The following is a 20,220-nucleotide window of genomic DNA, read 5'->3' as shown; positions in this document are numbered from 1 at the left end:
GTTCAAAGAAGTCTGTGACATTGTATCCAGAGTGAAACATTTGGACTCTGCATTAAAACAAAACAAAACTCATTGTATAATTTAGTCAGCAAAAACATTCATTGTGTGTCCCAGTGCCTGATTAGTTGTGAGTGGGTCTTGTAAGCTGTTGCAGTTGGGCTTGTTGCCATTCCAGCATGTGCATTTCGAGAGTTTTTTGCTTTGTTTTGGTTTTTGCAGCTGTATATTCTTCTCCTACTGAATGTCAAAAATCTTGAAGTACTGCCAATCAGATACAGCTGAATTGCCTTTGCTGCAGTAAAAAAAAGATCAGCGTGCAATTTATTATTAGAATAGACCATTCTAAATTTTTACTCCCTTCACAGCAGACAGCTATATCCATTTTTGTATAAAAAACTTACTTAGCAAAAATAAAAGGAACAGCAGATTAGCTGGTTTTAAGACCATATCCTATTTTAGCTGGACTCACTGGGGGGTGGACCTCAAGGACAGCCACATCCAGTGCATTTAGTTGTACTTGGGGTACTCTTTCTCTCCTATTCCCTGTACAAAGCTTGTAAAACAAATTTTATTATCAGCAGCTTAGGAACCTCACTTCAGTGAGAATAACATTTTACTATGCAAGAGAACTACAAACTACCCATTAAGCAAGGGTGGGTGAATTTCCTTTAAAATTAAAAGGAAGAATAAGGCACCTACTTGTGTCTCACTAAAAGACAGTGGGGAATCGCATGTCTAATGCTTGGGTTTGGCTTTGAGAGTCCTCCCTGGAGCTCTGGTTTTACAGTCACTTTCTCATCTGCTTAATTCCCGTGAATAGTCTTTTGAAAGCAATGGGAGGAACTGTTTGCAGGATGTTAGTAAATCCAGTCACGTGACTGCACTGGGAAGACACACGTGTTCATATGGCAGGGGTCAAAAACCATGTTTTTTTAATCTTAGAGAACACCAGTGATCAGATAAGGAAAAATTATTTCTACTGTAGCTGTAAGTTTACACCAGGATTTTAGCCAGGGCTCCATGGATCCTATTCCTATTGATTTAGGAATTGTTTAGAATAAGATTTAAAACAAAACCAACCAACCAAACAAACAAAAAAAACCAAACCACCAAACAAAAAAAAAAAACAAAACCAACACTACCAGCATAAAAGTATTAATTGCTTTGGGAGCTCCCAAACTTAATTTTTGTGGTCCTAAGGGATGCCCTGCATGCAGGATATGGTAACCACTTGCCACTTTGGGAATCGTCTCCAAGAGCCTAAGGATTTGCAAACACTACAGCCAGGGATCAGAGGAGAACACACCCTGAGGGTGCCTGGGAGGACCCAGATCCGTGCTAACTGCTTGTAAGCCCTTTCTTCCCACTGCAGTGCTGAGTTATTGGTGCGATTCTGATGCACTCCATTAGGATTGCTGACTACATCTTCTAGTTATTTAATTAATCACTTAACAAAGGAAGCAACTTGACTAAGTCAGTAAACACAAACATTTTCCTGATTGCTCAGACAAGTTGCAGAATGAAAGAAAAAACTATGTGAGTTTAAAGTTGTTTTAAAATAAGAACAACTAAAATCACATGACTCATGAGAAAAATGAAGTTCAAGCCTCCCTTGGGCTAGGAATTTTGTGGAGCTATTTTTAAAGCAGTGATAGGAGCAGTGCTAAGCAGCAGGGTCTTGGGGTCATCACACACGTCCTCATGGTGCCCTAGTTTCATTCAATATAACTTTGCCTTTATCACATGCCAGCTTTGTGCTCGGATAGTGGGTTGAAACACTAAACTCTGCACTGAAGTACCTCTGATCTTATAATTGATCCAAGGCTATGGAAAGCAGTCTGATAACCAAAGTGAAGACTGTTACAACATCAATACGATGAGGAAGCTATCTAGCGCAGTTATTATAAAGTGTTCTTGTAAAAATTACCAGGACAGCATTAATTTGGTAGGATAAGTACCTTTGAATAAATTGAGCCTGCAATCCTGCATAGAGACTGCCAGTTATGGATTGACCAGAGGTACAGAAGAGCAGCAAGAGCTTTTTGCTTTTGCACTTATAGAAGAAAGTAGTCTTAATCTGATACCTTTTTCTCCAGAGAGGGTAGTACGTGCAAGTTAAAAATGAGAGCAAATGCCTCAGTGTTATTATATTTCAGGAAATATCATCTGCCAGTCTGACTGTGTCTGGCTGGCTCTGTGTTGCTGCAATGTGGGAAGCAGACTCAGGAATGGATTAAAGCACACACACTTATCCAACACCTTTGTTGGACATACCTCAGCTACTGCTTTGGTCAAAGCATGCACACTGTGATTAGAAAGATCTCAACTTTGGATATGTCCCATCCATGCCTGATCCATCCAAACTAGAAAGGGTAGAAAAGAGGCTGAAGCCCTTGCTAAAGTAAAAGGGAGCTTAGGATCCAGCCTCCCAGAGAGCTCAGGCTGAGACGAGCCCATAGTTCATGTTACACGAGGACAGTCCAGGTGATGGACAAGCAAACTCAGAGAGGATTTTGAACTCACAACCAGGCAAGGACTGCTTCAGCTGCTGCTGCACCCTCTCCTCAAAGGTCCAGGTAGCAGATCCAAACACCCTCTCTGAGGCTGGGAGGCTGCGCAGGGTGGGCAATGAAGGATATTGCTGAGAGTTTTCCACTCAGTCTCTTTCGGTCTTGCCACAGTTTTTACAGGCTAGATTACAATTTTTGCATTATGTTTTGTCGTGGAAATCCAGAGAAGACAGGGATTTCTAGTCTGATGTCCTGTTGTTGTCAGGCATAACTTCCTGAAGAGACATTTTTTTCCTTTGGCTTATTTATTTATTTTCCTTCGAGTGCAGCCTAAACCCTCCCTTCCTGTTGGGAACAACAGCTGCAGCACGCGGCATCAGCTTGCCAAGCCTGAACGACTGTGAAATATCATTTATCTTGGAGCAAGATAGTATCAAAGAGAACAACCGTGTGGGCCTGACTATGAATTCATTACATAGCTGTGCTTAGGAGGAGTAGGATAAGTTGCAGTATCAGAGGCAAAAGAGGTCCCACTTCTGAGCTAACACTCTTGGACCTGAAAGGACTGTCACATCTGAAAGTACTACCGAGACAAAAAGGGAATTTGGGTTTCCTCGCTTAGAAAAACACTGTGAGCTTCCAAAGGTTGGAGATAGATAAAAAAGTATCCACCAGGGCTTGAAACCAATACTTCTTCTGTAGGTTAATGGGAACATGGTGGCCCCAGAAGATCAAGCAATTGGCTGATGAAAGCCACACAGCTGACACACACACTTCCCAGCATACCTGCATTCTCCCACAGATCAGGTGGGTCCTGTATGAATGCCATAGCCCTTAGATAAAAAATGCTTTCAGCTACCCTTCTGCTATCTTCACCTTCTCTCCTTTTTGGGGGGCTTTTTTGCCAGAAGCAACCACTGTATTTAAAGTTTAGGAGGGAGTTCAGACAAGATAGAAAGTAATGATTGATCATATATTTTCCTCACCACCACTCCACTCCACTCCACTCCACTCCCGTCTTTTGCTCTGGGTTCCTTTGGTGCCTCCTGTCCCCCAGGGGCAGTCGACTGAGGGTCGGGGCAGGCAGAGAACATTGGGCTGCTTTTTGTTTTGTGCCGTGGTCTCAGGCTCCTCCGGAAGCGTGCGGGGCTGCATGGAGTTGTCGTGCTCACTTCCTTTCTCAACTTCACATATTTCCCATTAATGATGAGTGGGAAAGGTCAGGGAGGATGTCTTTAATGGCCTGCTTGAGGGCAAGCAACAGCCATGGGAAATGGCGCTCTGATTTCCTGGGAATCCCAGTCTATTCAATAAGCAAAGAAAGAAGTCCTAAGAAAACTGAAGATACCAAGGTGTTAAAGGGCACTTTCCCATGTGAGCTGGGTTCTGCCACAATTCTCTTATGTAAGCTTGGGTATAACTCTCCCAGCGATTTTGGTGATAGCAGAGTAGCCTTAATAAGAACGAAGAAGGCAGATACAGGACGTGTTGCACAGATGCAAAGGGTTTAAGCACTAGGAGCTAATGGGGCTCTGTTTAGGGCAGCCCGCTTGGGTGTGTGTATGCCATTTTGAGTAGTCTGTCACAAAACTCCTGGGAAGGGTCTAGACCACTGGCACTAACATAATGAAGGCACCAACACCTTCCGTCCCTCAGTTCAGCTGCAGCGGCTGATAAGTCTTTTCTCAACAGCAGTTCTGAAATTTCTCAGGGATCAGGATGATGAAAGATTTAAATGTAATAACTACGCATGACAACAACTCTTATGCCCCAGGACAGAAAGCCCCAATTTTACCTGTGCACATTGTGCTTCAAATATAGAAGAAGAAGTAATAGATGACATGCCCATCAGTATTTTCATAGAGAAGCTGTCTGGTGTAAATCAAAGCTGTGCTATAGAGCTGAAGCCAGTGGAGCAACGTCAGGAGTTTTTGCTATTATTTTTCCCTCTTTGTTTTGTGCTTTGCTTTGCTCTGTCTATCACTAAATGTTCCAGGGCTCTCTACCATGAGCCCAGAGTGTGGAAAATGCTGACCGAAGTCATTTACTGTATCCGTGCTCACAAACAAGCTGTTATTTGTCGTTGGCATGTAAATAAGTCACTGTTCTTTCCATCCTATAGCTGTTAAATAAATACTGTGAACCAAGTTCGCAGCATTGATTTCTTGTAGGAGGTCACTGAGATGATTTCACAGAAATATCCTGCGACAGTTTTGCAAAACAGGATGAGTCTGAGCCTGAATTTCATGACTCTGTTTTTTTCCACTTCCATTCCAATGGTTACTGTGTTTTTGCTGTCACAGTCCTGCGGTTAATTTATCCTGACTCAAAGGGACCAGGGAAATGGAAACTTTGTCCACTCTTCTTAGTGTCTGAGACATATGCATTATAAATTACTTGTATTTTGGTATGACCTAGAAGTCCTAGCCCATGTCAACCACAGCCTGACTGTGTATGCACACTTACAACAACCACATACCGCTGATTGCAGTATAGCATGCAGATAGCCAAACAGATAGCTTTAAATGCTAGTAATATAAATGAGGGAGCTGGTAGCCTAGTCCAGGCTGAAAAACTTGCTGTGGAGTATGAGTACATTAACCCATGCAGACCAATAAATATATCCTATTTATAAACAATGCCTGCCTGCGGAGTAAAATAAAAATACCAAGACTGGGAGGAAATCAGTTGTATCATCTTTATTCTACAGATGGCAAACTGAGGCAGAGATTAAAAGCTTTGCCCAAGGTGCCGTAAGAAGCCTGTGTCGGAGCCAGGACTGGAGTTACCTGTGCCACAGCCACAGGTTCCTCCTTGTTCTGAGCACAGTGTAGATTCATGCTATACGCTGACGTAACTACTCTGAACCAGTAAATGTCATTATCAATTTTCACCTTTTAAAAGGACAGAATCAGTTACACTGTGAGTGTTAAGGATGTTGCTGGGCAATGAAAATTGAAAGCCCTACTTTTAATCTCACCCGCTGATGATAGGCATTTTGGGAATGGAGTCAGCAGCAAGTTTTGCACTTAAAAGAAATAATATCAACAGTGGTGGGTAGCGGTTTGGGAAGCGAATCAAATAGGTGTGTCTGGATTTGGCGAAGAATGAAAAGAGTGTTTTCTTTCTACTGGTTGCTGGCTAGTAAAAGCAAAGGGGTGGAATACATCCAACTTGCAAAACTTGAATACAGTTACTGCTATCTGCAAATGGGTGCCCCTCCCCGCTCATGTGAGCTACACAGGCAAAAGAGAATGACACATGTGCTGTTTCCTTTTCCAGTTGTAAAGGGGTCAGGAGACAGGCAAGGAGAGCCCGAACAAGAGGAGCATTTTCCAGGGCTCTTCCAGCTGTTCTGTTCAATCCCGCCGTCAGTTCTGAGCAGGGAAGAGAGACTGTCAACACAAATAAGGCATTTTTCAAAGGCGTAAATTATGAGTTACCAAAACAATGCGACATCTCAGCCACGTGAGTACCCTTATCCCCCCCTCCCCTTACAATAAGAGTGGATTTATCAGTCTGCTGCTTAAGGAAAAGATTGTCTAATGCGTTTCGTATGAAAAAAAGAAAAAAAAAAAGAAAAGAAAAAAAGAAATCCGGAGACTAACCCTGAAGAAAAAAAGTTGTGATGAAACTGTTTTTCTTTTTTATGCTTTGTGTTTCTGCGCGCGCATGTGTGTGAAGAACTGAAACGGGCTCTTCAAACTCTGGCTCCTGAAAAGGACCGAGCAAAGTTAGTAACGTTTCCGCCTAAACCCTGGCTTAGAAAAGTTTCATTTGAATGTTTTTCCCTCCCCCTGCCTTCAGGAATGAAAATATAGAGCATTTTGAAAGCGTACTGACGCTTTTCTAAGATATTAATGGTGCTGCCCAACTTGTATTTAGAGTCTCAAGCTGTCTGTGTGTAATATGAGACGCAAGCCACAAACTGACAGTCTATATTTAAAGCCACAATGCGTTTCTGCTCCTGGAAATTTAGAAACATGGGCTTAAGGACAAGCAAATTATTTCCTCAGCAAGAAAGGGTACGGGAGGGCAAGTCCTCTGGTGGCGTAACTCTGCATAATTCAGTAAATTTGAAAAGAGAGAATTTGGCCCGAACAGTCAAGTGAGCACAGAGGCTCAGCTGCAACGTGGTACCGTTCATTCTGGGACAGTATTAAAAAGAAAGCGGAGGGGAAGGGGGTGGATTCTGATTTGATAAGCTGAGAAAAGTCAATGGGAAAACTCCGAGTTTTCAGTGCTGCAATAGCTCCATATCTCTTTTATGGCTTTGGTATAAGCTTTCCTGTTTTAATTCAAGACAGTAGTTTTGTAACATTTTTAATAAACAAACTGCCAATAGCAGAATTGTTTATCATACCATGATATCAATAATGAAGGCAGAAAGTACAGACAGCACTGCTGGGTGCTGCCTGTAGTTCAGGATTTCGTCCAGAGATTGCTGTAAGAATATTTGTTCTGTATGGATGTTGACACTGACGAGTGAATGAGGCAGGGTGATCCAGCAGAAACGACACAGTGAGCAGCATCTCTGGAATCCCGACCAGAAATTTCTATTTGCCCTTTAGTCATTTTTGCAAGTTCTAACCGACAAGAAAAATTAGATGCTAGCTTATATTATATTATATTATATTATATTATATTATTCTATTCAGCAGTTTGGAATATTATAGCTTGTTTTCTATTTTTTCTATTACAGCTTGGTTTCTATTATTGATAGGAAAGAAACATGCAAGCTAATTCAGGATTCTGAGAGTTTGGGTTTGGAAAAGCTTGATAAATTACTGCCATTGGTGCTTTCCAAGCATGTGCAGGAGGGTAGTTGTGACTCATTGAGGTGCATTTTTCTCATTGTGCAATATCAACAAGGGTCTAAACACAACTCTGTATCTTTAGTGACAGGCTTGGCCAGGTATCAAGTCCGGGACCAGCTCTACAGTCCTGAATACATTACGAATCACTTCTCCGACAGACCCAGGCTGTCAGAGGACCCCACAGAAGGCCCTAGGGTGGATTTGGATGAGCGGTTAGGACCCTGTGGGGCCTTTGTCTGTTCATAATGAAAAAAGGCTGATGCATCAGGTTGTCTTGTTTTTTTCCAAAATCTAGGCAGGAATTCTCAGCTTGAATAATTTTAAGATCATATGATTGCCAGTGAAAATAAATGGCTTGCAATCTAGCTAGAAGAAGTATTCTGACTGAAAAATAATGACTATCTATTCTTTATTTGCGCTCATAATTTCCCTTACTGATTCAGACAGGATGTTCCTGTATTTTGTTTCAGTCTGTCTTTGGTTTCTTTTTTTTAAAATTATGTGGATCAAATTTACAGATTAATAACAAAATTAAATCAGAGGGAAGTCTGATAGTGCTATATTCCTGTATATTGCAAGTTTGGTGCATTGTTTTTATAATGGTTGAGGTTTGGGGAGAAGGTCTTGGGGAAAAGAATCTTGTTTCTTAGTAAAATCCCAGCAATTTTTGCAAGAAACAAGATGTTGAAAGATCAGTGTATTGACAGGCACTGCACAGCATGGACAGCAGATGTTTGCCAGAGAGGCAGAGTAATTGAGAAAACAAATTTGTTTCATAACCATAGTGAAAATCTTTGAAATGGGTGTGAAAATGCATAAAGAATCAGCAAAAACCTTTGACTATACTGAACATATTAATTCTTTGCTGAGTACCTGCAGGTGAGACCACAGAGCAGCTGCCTACTGATGTAAACCGAACAGTGTTAAGTTACTTAATTGCTCATGTTCTTTGCTTATCTCCTTGTATTCGCTCGCGGCTGATAAGGAATTTTTATTCGTTCTATAAATACAGTATGATCCTGACAATCCAGGTGGGATCAGACTACTGTTTCAGATTTTAAATATTCAACTCTGTGAACCCTGCAAATGTATTCTGCCTCTATACAGGGATGCCACACCAGCTAACCTTGGGCACTTCCCATGCCCAGCTCAGATATCCCAATGCTCTGAGTGGGCTCTCTGTATACTCAACAGAGAGGCAAAGGAGCCAGTAATTCAGCCTGTTGATGTTAGGCAGTGTGTGTATATTTACTCCATCGTTCATTGTTAATGGACATTTGTGTGTGGCTGGAATAAAATGGAATACCCAAGTAAAGAAGTCTGCTACGAAGTCAAAAATAGAGTTGGGCTTGAATTTCGTTGGCTCGGATCCAATACAATACTGTGCTGTGAATGTATTTCCCGTTTCCTTTTTTTTTTTTTTCCTTCTTCTTCTTCTTATGATATAAAAGGGACCTAGCCTGACTGCAGGAATGTGAACTTCCTGATTTTTAAATGCGCCACTTTTAAATGCATCATCTTTTGGTGATGCATTTGCTTCCTCCCACCTCTGCTCAGATGCACAGGCAGTAGCTGCCTGACATTACAAAATCTGAGGAATTCCTCAGGTTTGGCAATCTCTGTTCAGACTGCAGCTTTTGCTTTCTTCCTTTTAGACTGCGGTGACCCAGTTCCAAGGCAATGGGACAGCTCAAATGAGGTGAAGGACTCACGCAAATCAACGTCACAGGGTTGAAGGTTCGGTCTGGGGAGGCAGTGATCTATGCAAAGCCATCTTTGGGGGTCAAAGTGTTCATCCCGTCGGAGAAGGTGCTCTGCACCTTTCAGGATTCAATCGGTACTTGGCATGCTGGGAATGTTTTATTCGAGGCCTCCTGTGCTCCAAATACCAGCTGTCAAAGGAATTAGTGGTTAAGGAGAGCAGTTTGCGGAGGCTCCTCTTCCTCATCACCTACCAGCAGATAAGGTCTTCCTTCTGGGTGGGTCGGGAAGCAGCGTGGTCTGCGCTGCGTAGAAGAATTGGCCCAAAAGGAAACCAGGAGGCAAGACCGGACCCCAGGCCGTGCCCCAGCTGCAGAGAGAGGAAGAGGGTCAGGAACAGGGCAAAGCAAAGCGAGCCTTGGGAGCTGTATGCTTCCCACCCGCGTTGCCAGCTGTAGTTCAGCAGTAGCTCAGGTGCAAGCCCTGCGCTCGGGGGAGCTCACCCTGGGGCTGCCTCCATCCTGCCAGCAGGAGATTCAGCTCCATCATGCCCAGCTTCTCCACCTGCCGCAACGACAGCTACGGCTTCTGGCAAAAAAGAGTCAAGTGCGTGTGGGCTGTCCCCTCCAGAGAGGCTGAGAGCTTGGCAAATGTGGCCCCCGATAAAGGCAAACTGACTTACGGTTGTGAATGGCGAGTCTGGTTCTGAGAACAGCCTTGCCCTATCTTTAACTCATTATGAGAAATATTTGGGGGCTGCAGACTGGCCCTTTAAATGTTCCTGGAGCAATACCACTTATCTTGCACACAGGGCCTGTGAAAAGCCGCAAATGATCCCCGTAGACTTTTAATCATGTTATTCACTGCCTTGGCAATAGATTTGATTTCATAGCCCTTAATCAACAGAAGCACTTGTCTGTGACAGTAACTAATAAACAAAAATGGAGGCTATTGATTATGAAAATTTTGGTCTTCACTGGTAAACCTGTGAGTGTTTATAAGCAAGAAAACCTATAGATTATAATAACCTCTTATTTTTAGCACAGAAGTCTCAAAACGTGTCCCACAAGCATTTATGTAAATTGAATGCCTCTGCTTGTATATTTGTCTCCTACCACTGTGCATATGAATTGAAAAATTTGGCTTTATATCCCAGGGCTCTCCCCAACACCCTTATTGCCTGAGATGTTGATGTGAAAGTCTGCAAATTAAAAGGCTCAGAATGTACCTGAAATTCCAGTAATTAACAGCAGAAATGTTGGCAAACTGCTAAGCTGGAGGGAATGGGGGAGATGTCCACCCAAACAGAAAATACACAGTTCTAAGCATTTCTGGGCACTGCTTTTCACACACACACACAAAAAAAAGGGGGGGGGGGAGAAAAAGGAAAAAAAAGCCAATGATTTACACAGTAGATGTTAAAAATTCAGGTTATGGCTGGTTATGTGCTTAAGCCTATTAGTATTACAGAATTGTACGGTGTCTGCATCTCATTGCTGATACTGCTGCACCTTTCTTTCTAGGCTCTTGTGGAATATACCCTGTATCCATCACTGTTCAAATGACTGAGTCCAATCAGCAAAGCCTTTTGTGAAACAGGCTTTCAGGACTGCATTCTCTAATGAAAGTCTGTTTGTGTGTCTGCTCTGTGGAGTGCCTGTCTCTATTGTTGGAGAGGGATTAGTATTCCTATAGCAGAGAGAAATTCAAGCCAACAGCAGGATCTGATTGTGCTAGGTGCTGTACAGGCACCCTTTCTTCAAAAGGCTGGTAGACTCCATAGAGAGGACAGATTACAGGTAGGAGAGAAGTGACTGCTTTCCAGGGGCACTGCTGGAGAGGCAGCTTTTGACTATGGGAAGGCATTTATAGCAGCCAGGAGGTAGGAGTTAGTATTGATTCCAGTAGATCCACTGGGGCAACAGCTCTTTGCTTCCCACTCCCTAATTTTGTAATGCATGCTTAGGAAAAAAACATAGCTCAGAAATCATTTAGCAATTGGCTTATTTGTTTCCCACAGGAAGATCAAAAATCTTTTAAACACGGCGTTTGGCACTAGTGGGATCTTTGTTTACATTTTTTTTGTTTCACGTCCAAGTTGTGATAGGAAATGCATGAAAAATTGGGGGACACCCAGATGCCACAGTGACAAGAGTACATGAACACCTGAGCTGGGCAAGTATTTGGACAGCAGGCAGACTGTTTTTTACTTACTTCTGAAAGACTTAAGTTTCTAAGTCAAATGAATTTGACAGTGTTACCCTGGTAATGAGTTGATGAAAAAATCACCAGCTGCTAAGCATTCTGAAAAACTACTTGGCCAATGAAGAAAACTGGCACTTGGAGAAATCAGGTTTGGTTTGCCAACAATTTATGAACACGAATGGAGAAAAGGACTGTCTTCTCTAGATAATTTATTTGTAACCCATAACTCAACTGCATCAAGTAACAATACTGCAACGTTATAACACCAGACATGCAGCTCATAATTTGTAGCTGAAATAAGACCTGTACTCCTCCGTTTCTCCAAGAGTCAGCATGATCTAATTCACACCAGATTCCTATCTCTTCAGTGTTAGCATGGAAATCAAATGCACTGTCTGTGCTATGCTGCTCCCTTATTGCAGATGTACCTTGCACGTGTAGTTTCACCAATGAGACATCTGGCTAAGTGATTTTCCTCTTAATTAATCTTCTCATCTGCAAAGGAGGCCAGTTTCTCATATCTTCTTCTCTTCTGACATATGTTTCACCACAGGGTTCTTCCTGATGAAGCAGAAAACTTCACTTAAAATCTCAATGGGTTAAACTTGTTCTACTGCATTGAAGTTTTAAAGTGATTTTTTTTCTCCTTCCCTCTGCCTCTCTTTTTCATCTTAGAAAAAAAAAAAAAAATCAGTTATTTCATGAGGGTCTGCCTCTTTCTTCTTCAGATAAGCCCTGAAATAGAGTTAAGCTTTTTATCAGTAAGTTGCAGGGGGGCCTTTGAACACACCCTGAGACAGCTCCATGTTATCATGAGTGATAAATGCCTATTTTACTGGGGACTGCATGTTTAAAATGTCTAGTTTTATGAGGCGGTCCACATTATAAAGAGCATGTGTGACAAGGTCACAGCAATGCAGAATCAGACATCAAGTCTTTACATATGTGTGGGTGTTTAAATTTGCAAAGAGAGACTATTTTAGTAACATCAAAAATGGATTTAAATTCTTTATATATGTACATATATACACACACAGAGTGTTTGTACATATAATATACTGTATAACTATATGCATATATAATATACCATATATCTGTATGCATACATATACACAGACATACTTATATATACACACACACACCACCCTTTTTGCTACTTAAATGCCTTTTCACTAGTCAGACTTCTGGATATGGAGAGGTTTATTTCCCTGACCACATCTCTATTCACAGACCAATACCCACAAGCTCATGTTTCCCTTATTATATGATAGATAACTTCAAAAGTAGGAGAAGAAATGACTAGATTTTTGAAGGCTTAGCAGAGGTATAAACTCAGTAACAAGAAAGAAAGCAAGAAGATGATTTGGGCTACATATGAGAAGTTGGAAAACATTACAAAATACCCTTTTTATATGATATAGTAAAACATTAGCGAAACGGCCTTATGCAAGCTATCCTTTGCAGATGCCAGATTCAGGTGTCTCTGCTGACTCTATAAACAGTCAGAGCCTAGAAGCTTGCCATGGTATAGACACTGAATCACTCCATGTTTTAAATTTAAGCATCTACAGTATTTGCCTGAATCCATCTTGGAGACTGTTACAGGACCGTTGTCTACATAAGCAAAGATCTAGAGAAAAGCAATGATAATGACTTAAGAAACAAGGAGGAAGCAGATGTTCCATATGTATCAAGCTACTTAAAAGGGGAGAACCCAGATTAGGAAAAGACCAAGTCTGCGCTCTTCTTCAGGCAGTGAATGGTGCAAGTTTAAACCTCAAGCAGGCAGGAGATTTGGTCAGGTTTATGTTCCTCTAGTAGCTCATCTGTGCTGGGAGAATTTGGTAGTTGCATCTTCAGGACAGTTTTCTAGAAAAAGTGATTATTTTGGCATAGTCATGCTGAAATAAAAGTTATTCTTTAAAAAATAACTACCCTCCTTTGGAAACAGAATACTTATTCAAGAATCAATTCAATCATATTGTGTAATTCTGTGTCCACCTCAAACAGTTATGGAAAAATTAATTTACAGTGGAATAACCTTCATAGAATTGTTACTCCAGGTTAACCTGATCCTTTTGTGTAGGCAAATTTGTTCTCTGTATACAAGAAAATTAAGCTTGTTTCTTTGAAAAAGCATTCTTACTAAGACAAAGGCAAGATGCTTCTCATCTGCTAATTGGATGTTTCAAAAACTTCAGTCACTTAACAATGGATGAAAAAGCAGCTCCTGATGATCAACTTTAGCTAAACCAAATAATCCTTAGGTAAAACAAATAGCCTGCAAATCACCTAACCATAGGTAATTAAAGAGTTACATGTATGAATGAGTAGAGGGGAAAAAATATTTCTAGTGGATTGTGAAGAGTTACTGTAAAAATGTGGTCATCCAGGAATTCAGAAAACTTGTGTGCATTTTCAAAAGTTATGAAGTATGTTTAAAATGGCACTCTGGCTTTTTATATTTTGTTTCTATCTTCTGGGATCTATATAGGAATATTGTTGAATACTGCTTTCAAGGTTTTCTTAGCATATATTAGGGATAGAAAATTACCAATTTATTATGAAATTATATTTTCACTAAAGTCTGTTATCCTGAGGCATTAATAACCAGCACTCATGAGCTAGCAGAGGTTGGTCTTCTAACTATTGATGGTTCATTCAAGTGTCACAAGCACAGTCCCTGTCCTATCCAATAGAGAGAGCAGAAAATTAAATTCTTGGTGTATCTGTGATGCAAGAATGCTCTCAGAGAGCAGACCAGTCTCTATCATTACCTCTCTCTCACACTTGCACTCTCAAGTTGTCTAGTTCAGATATCCTCTGCACCTCCTAATCCTTCCTGTCTGTCCCTTTCTCAGCCCACAGGTAAATGCTTATATCTCAACACAGGAGAGACACACAGGTCCCAATTGTTAAATGCCATTTCCTCCCTTCTTTCAAGGACCTTCCATGGTCCTGGCAGTGGGAAGGAAGAAAAGCACAGGCAAGGAAGACATAAATCTTCCCCTGTCATCCTGCGGGCTGAGGCCTTGTTTCCTTTGGGAGTCACCCCCTCTTCCATCTCCCTCTCTCTCCTCTTCTCCATTGGTTTCTCTTTGCTCCCTCATCCTCACAGCTTGCTATGAAACACCACCTCCCTCCTCCAGATCTTTCCTGTCATCACATAGGAATTTTTATTTACAACCTGGGACATAGTTTTACATCCTGGATCACACGATTGGGAGAGTTTATTATTGTCTGTCTCTCTTGAATTTCCATAATTACATCAGTGGACTTTGATTTTTGGACTCTATTGCATAGAAATCTAATTTTTCCCTCACTGAATTCTTTGGGACTTTTTTATTTTAAAGAAGCCTATACTACCAGTTACTAAAGGCAATTAAGCCCTTAGTGGAAATGGGGGGATATACACAGGACTAGGCTGCACCTCTACAAAAAACCCTGCATAAGGTGTTGAACAGAGCAGACCAGGAAACAAAACTGCCGTTGAGAGCCATGCTTCCTTTCCAGCTTCCCTTTGTTCTGGGAAAAGAGGAAGTCATGGTTTTCTCACTCTTTTTCAAAACCACCCAGTGTGCTCTGCACACCCTGTCACTTTTCCTATTACTTATCTTATCCTTGCTCCAGTCATGAAGAAGAGTGGAGTGAATAGCTTCTGCTAACATCAGGGCAGCCAAGAACAGCACCAGGTCAGGGAGGAGAAGGCTGCTTTGTAGGTCTTTCTTGTGCAGGCTGTGTCCACCTAACGGGGAGGGACCAACTCTTCTGAAAACTTGTTGATTGCCTTTGGCACTTTCCCATCTCCCACTGAGAGGAGTCTTCTCCTCCATACCTCAAGCTCAAGCAACAGTTAGTGTCAGGACCCTTGATTATTCTCAAAAAAATGAAAAATCACTTTCTATCTCACCTTTTTTAGAGCTGGATGGATCTAATCCCTCCAAACACCTCTCCCATGCTGCTTACTTGCCCACCCACCTCACCATATCTCCCCAGTTTATGGTCCCTCCTTCTCAAGTTAACCATCCCATGCTCTGACCCAAGAACCCAGCTCTCATTTCTATTTACTTGCTGTACAGGGGACAATTTTAGATTACTTCAAGTCCAAGCCGTTACCACAAAGGCAGTGATGCATGATGACTCTGTGTGACGGGAGATGGAAAAGATGGTGTTGTACAGCCCCAGAAAGAAGCTGGTTTGCTCACAGCACGGGTTAGCCAAGTCTTTCCTCTGTTTCCAGCTCTCCAGTCAATGTGTCCTTCCTACTTATGATTAATAGCAAGCTCTTACCATCTTTCCTCTCACATCCTTCCCATTCCTTCTTAACAAAATACAGTCTTCTCCATTGCATAAATGTATCCTTTTTGCTTTGTTTAGTCTGTAAATTCCTCAGGACAGAAATTACCTCTCCTTCCATCTCCTTTCTAAACAAAAAACACCAAAAAATTATTTGCCATTTCAGTGCTCATGATAAGGGTCACTGACCACATCCATCTTCCCAAGTTACCTCATCTAGTTGCTCATTCTGGGCAGAGATTTAGGCCTCCTGAAGCATAAAGTACAAAAAACAACTTTAGATATGAGATCAGCTGGCAAAGCATATCAAGTTGGAAGGACTGTAGGGTTTTCTCCTTGAAAATATTTTTCCCCTAAACATATTTATTTGTATTCTCTGAGGTAGTCTCTAGACCGTGGCGATCAAAGCAAGCTGGAAATCCAGCAGAGTTTTTAAGTGCATTAAAGGTAGCATGTTTCAAAGCCACATGCCTGAACATTTAAGCACTATGGAAGAAATGAAGTAGCAGGTGGTAATACATGTAAACATGATTGTTCTAATCTTCATACTTTTCAACTTGTCAAAGCCTAACTCTGTGACACAACGTTTGACAAAGAGCAAAAATAAAGGATGCTGCATGCACACACAGATACACAGCACAAACCCAAGGACACCAGCCAGCTTTGGGTTTTCTCTTTGAGCCACATTTCTGATCTTGTAAGTCATTTACAGCAATAAGGATGTGGATTTACTGGACTTATATGGAACCTGGCAAACCTGAGCACAGAGTGACTGCTTCTTGGGAGATTTGAATACAGAAATGTAGCTCTCTGCTGCATATTTTTTCGCCAAGGTAAAGACTATAAAATGCCATCCACTACAGACTAGCGGCATTTTGTAAATGTCTGCATATTGTGAATAGATATAACCAGTCTTTAATGTTCATCACTTAGCAACTGAAGCATTGCGGAAATATTTTCGGGTGGTTTCAGAGAGTCGAAGTGAGACAAAATGAGACTATTTTCCTTTTTATTACCCCTAAAGAAATGAGAACATAATAATAAGAGGTGTCCACCAGATCTAACCCCTTTCCTACCATAACTTTTGGTGCATGTTTTCTGATCAGCTCTAGCTGCCAAGAGAAAGCTTCATCACCTGAGGTCCTGGCATGTAAACAAATAGTTGACCATTTCTGTCTCCTTCACTTTTCTCAGAGCTTCTCAGGAAATGCCTTACTCACTGCAAGTTATCATTGCATTGCTGAAGTCAGTGGTGTTGAGATGCTTGTACCCTGGAACTTGAGATTGCTCATATTGATTTCATTGGACTTTGGATCAGAATTTGCTGATTTCAGATCTTCACTTTTTTAATATTCGTCTGCTTCAAATGTCTTGATATAGCTCACAGCAGCCTCATCTACTATCACCACAGATTTTAATGAACGTAAAGTGATTTATCCATGGTAACTAGAGCTCTTGCAGGGGTAGTGGGGAGCAAATAAAGATAAACTGATCTGGTATGCTCCCAAAGAATACTTCCTGCTGATTCAAGGTTCTTGCACATTAAGAAAAGATGTCTATGGCTCCTGAGCTCGTTCTCCCTGTGGATTAATGATCCATAAGGGACTCCCTGTACCAAGGAGGAGTAAATCACCCCTCCTGCTTTTGGCAGGCAGGAATGCAACTGGGGAGATAAATGCTTTTACATTTCTCTGAACTTTGCTGTTGCTCCTTGGTAAAAGATTTCCGCCTCTGGAATCCATTAAAATCTGTAAACCTCAGACAAAGACTCTTCTTCCTCCTCCCACATTTTGTGTGAGATGCTTAATCTCTGCATGCTGGGGACATAACCATTTGTGAGCTGGAAAGAGAGCATAAGCCAAGCCCTTCTCCTCTTGGGGTACCTCCTCTGATTTCTTTTACTTTTGATGAATGAAACCTTTCATTTCAACAGCATCTGACTTGTGTCAGAAGGTTCATGACTGACTGGAGCAACAATGGGGTGGCTGAGACAGATGAAACTGTTTAAAATGTGTGATTACTAAATAACTAAGGATCAGCTTTAAACACAGGGGGAGAAAGCAAGAGGAGGTATGACTGCATGGCACTTTTTAAGATTAAATGCAGCCTGGACTTTTTCTCCCTACTCCTCTCCATGACTTGCATTCCTTTAAGGAAAAGGTCATGCCTTCTCTCCCGGGTGCTACAAGCCTTCCCCAGGCAGGAGGCGTATCCTGTGTCCTGTTTTCTCCAGAGGCCAATAGTGGAGCAGATGGGAGCATGACTTCCACGTCATCGCTGCTTCCACTGTGCTGTTTCTAAGTGACTTGAGTACCAAATCACTGAGTGAATCACCCTCCCTTTCAAACATGGTGTATTACAGCCCCAGGACCTTGCAGGGTCTGGCAGCTGCAGGAGGTGGCCAGAGGGGGAAGTACCAGCTACCCCCTTTGGAGGTGTGGGTGCCTATTTTTGTCAGATATATAATTGCAGCAGTCATTGTGGGAGGAGGGGGGCACACGTCCTGTAATTAAAGTTTGTGTCTGTGGTTCATTCCGGAGGAGAGACGTGTATTTTCCCCATTGAATGAGGAAAATAGGCTTGGAAACTGGAACATCTAGCGCATGCTGTTTTCTGCCTAAGTGATTTCCTTCACAGCTCACACCTGAGAAGAGGCTCTCAAACCCTAAGGGATCAACCCTCCTTGGTCATGCCCTGCTACCTGCAGCACACAGCAAAGTCCAGGAGTTGTGGGTGCCTGGGGGAAGTCTGCCAGGGACATACTGATAAATGTGGGTGTCTAGCTTTGCAACTGATTTTGTTTGCCACTATTTGGCACATTAAGGTAAGAGCTTGCTATCTGTGGGCATGAGCATCCATATCCCTAAGAGGATACCTCTGCCCGACACTGAACATAATCCTGGGTGAGGGGAGATGTAACAAGAAATGCAAAATCAGTCCCTTGACAGGCCCAAAGCCATGGCACGCCAGCTGTGGCCGAGAGCCATATCGTCTCTCCAGACTCCCAGGGCACACATATCTGTCCTTCCCATTTCCCATCCTTGCTGGCATATTTCCAATCCGTCTTCTAGCTAATGGGAATTGGTACCGATTTTCCCCATCCTTTGTTTCACTGCCACTGCACAATGAAGCAATGTGGCATTACCAGAGCTGCCTGTGTGTTTCCCTTGGCCCTCACCAGCTGGCTGTTAGGTTACACCAGTATTAAGAAAAAGAGACTTTCTTTCCCAGGGACACTGCCACCTCTTCCCATCTGCTACAGTATCCATAAGAAGTGATTGCCAACGTAGGTTTGATCCTGATGGTGCTGGGTGTTCTCGCCTAACCAGGACTTAAACACATTTTCAGCTCTGCCCATGGAAATGCTGTAGTGAGCATGGAGCTGATGGTCCATCTTCCCCGTTAGAGCCAGTAGCAGATGCCTAATGGAGAGTTAAAGCACAGGGCAACCACCCAGGGATCTGAGGCATGGGAAATTCTTGAGCCAGAGTTAGCATTTCAGTGTTTAAAGGGTTGCCTTGGGGTATAAAAGCTTTTGCATTTACCAGAGATTCTCGTATGAAATACTTTAACCTCCTGCTCACATCCAGACTCAGCGCTTGGCAGGACTGAGCCTTACCTCCCCCTCTTCCCTCTTCTTGAATGAGCTCTTTTAACTTGCAGTTAAAGGAATTCAACCTTGGGAGCTCAGCATTACTGAAGGCACAGCTCATGCCAAGGAGCAAGGCGCTCCTCCGCCTTGTTCGCCCAGGTAACCACAGTGCCTCCAGGAGCCAGGAAGAAATGCATGTGGCCATGACTTTATCCTTTTGTCCTCTCTAACAGCCAGCTGTGCAGCAGGAGCCAGCCCGAGCAACGATAAAGGCTGTTGCCTGAAGCTCTCCATGCAACTCAGCACAGCACAAGGGTGCCAACATGCCTAGCCCCTTGTCTGGGAATGCAGGCAGGATAGGGAAACTCTCTGCCGCTCCTTCTTCCCTCTTCATTCAGCAGAGCTCCTGCTTGTCACACAAAAATGTTCGGTGGAAGGCTTTAAGGAAGTAAAGCTAGACTGCTGTGTATGTCCCTTCTTCATAAAGTGTGTGCATATCCTAGGGAACATTTCTTGCTGACTGTCTCTTAAAGGGACTCCAAAGAGCAAAGAAGTTAGAAAGACAAGTCTTAGAACTTCTGCCTGTGTGTTTAACTCTCATGGGGGTGGCAGGGGCACAGGGGAAGGCTACCATGTCACATGAAAGTACCTTAGTGGATTTAGAAACACAGGCATTCAGGTCTTGTGGAAGAAGGAATTAAGTTTGACAGACAGGCCCTGTAAAATTGTGGGCTGTTTTATCCACTGCTTTCAGTTTTCTGTTCCTTCTCTGCAGACAAAACCAAAAAATGCAAAAGGGACGTGGGCTTTACTCCTCTCTGACTTGTAACAGATACATACTTGTGTCCAAGCCTTGCCCTGACATGAAGTACAGCATAGGTCCCTCTGAAATAAACTGCAGCTCACACATATCTCAGGGTGGAACTTGGCTCTTAAACAAAGTTTAATGGGAGTCTGCTCTGGCTGAACTCTACTTATGACTTCATATTTTCCAGGGCTGTGCTAGTGCTTGTTCATTTTTATTTTTCTTTTTTTTTTTTTTCTTCATTCTCTTTATACTAATAGGTGTTTCAGTGCTATAACTTGACCTTATGATACT

The 20,220-nt window shown here is 42.4% G+C and overlaps 1 protein-coding gene across 1 annotated transcript in view; it reads left to right on the top strand.

The window, feature by feature from the left end:
• Positions 1-5,787: 5,787 nt before the first annotated feature.
• GYPC (glycophorin C (Gerbich blood group)) overlaps positions 5,788-20,220 on the top strand; it is a 35,384-nt gene continuing 20,951 nt past the window's right edge. The window contains exon 1 of the mRNA XM_075028726.1: positions 5,788-5,978. Coding sequence (XP_074884827.1) covers positions 5,945-5,978 — 34 coding nt within the window. The 5' untranslated portion in view covers positions 5,788-5,944. The remainder of the gene's footprint in view (positions 5,979-20,220) is intronic.

This window comes from Buteo buteo, chromosome 5, assembly GCF_964188355.1.
Source record: "Buteo buteo chromosome 5, bButBut1.hap1.1, whole genome shotgun sequence".
In the NCBI taxonomy this organism is placed as follows: Eukaryota; Metazoa; Chordata; class Aves; order Accipitriformes; family Accipitridae; genus Buteo; species Buteo buteo.
Note: the sequence above shows the minus strand (reverse complement) of the source record. Positions and strands in the feature narration are given on the sequence as shown.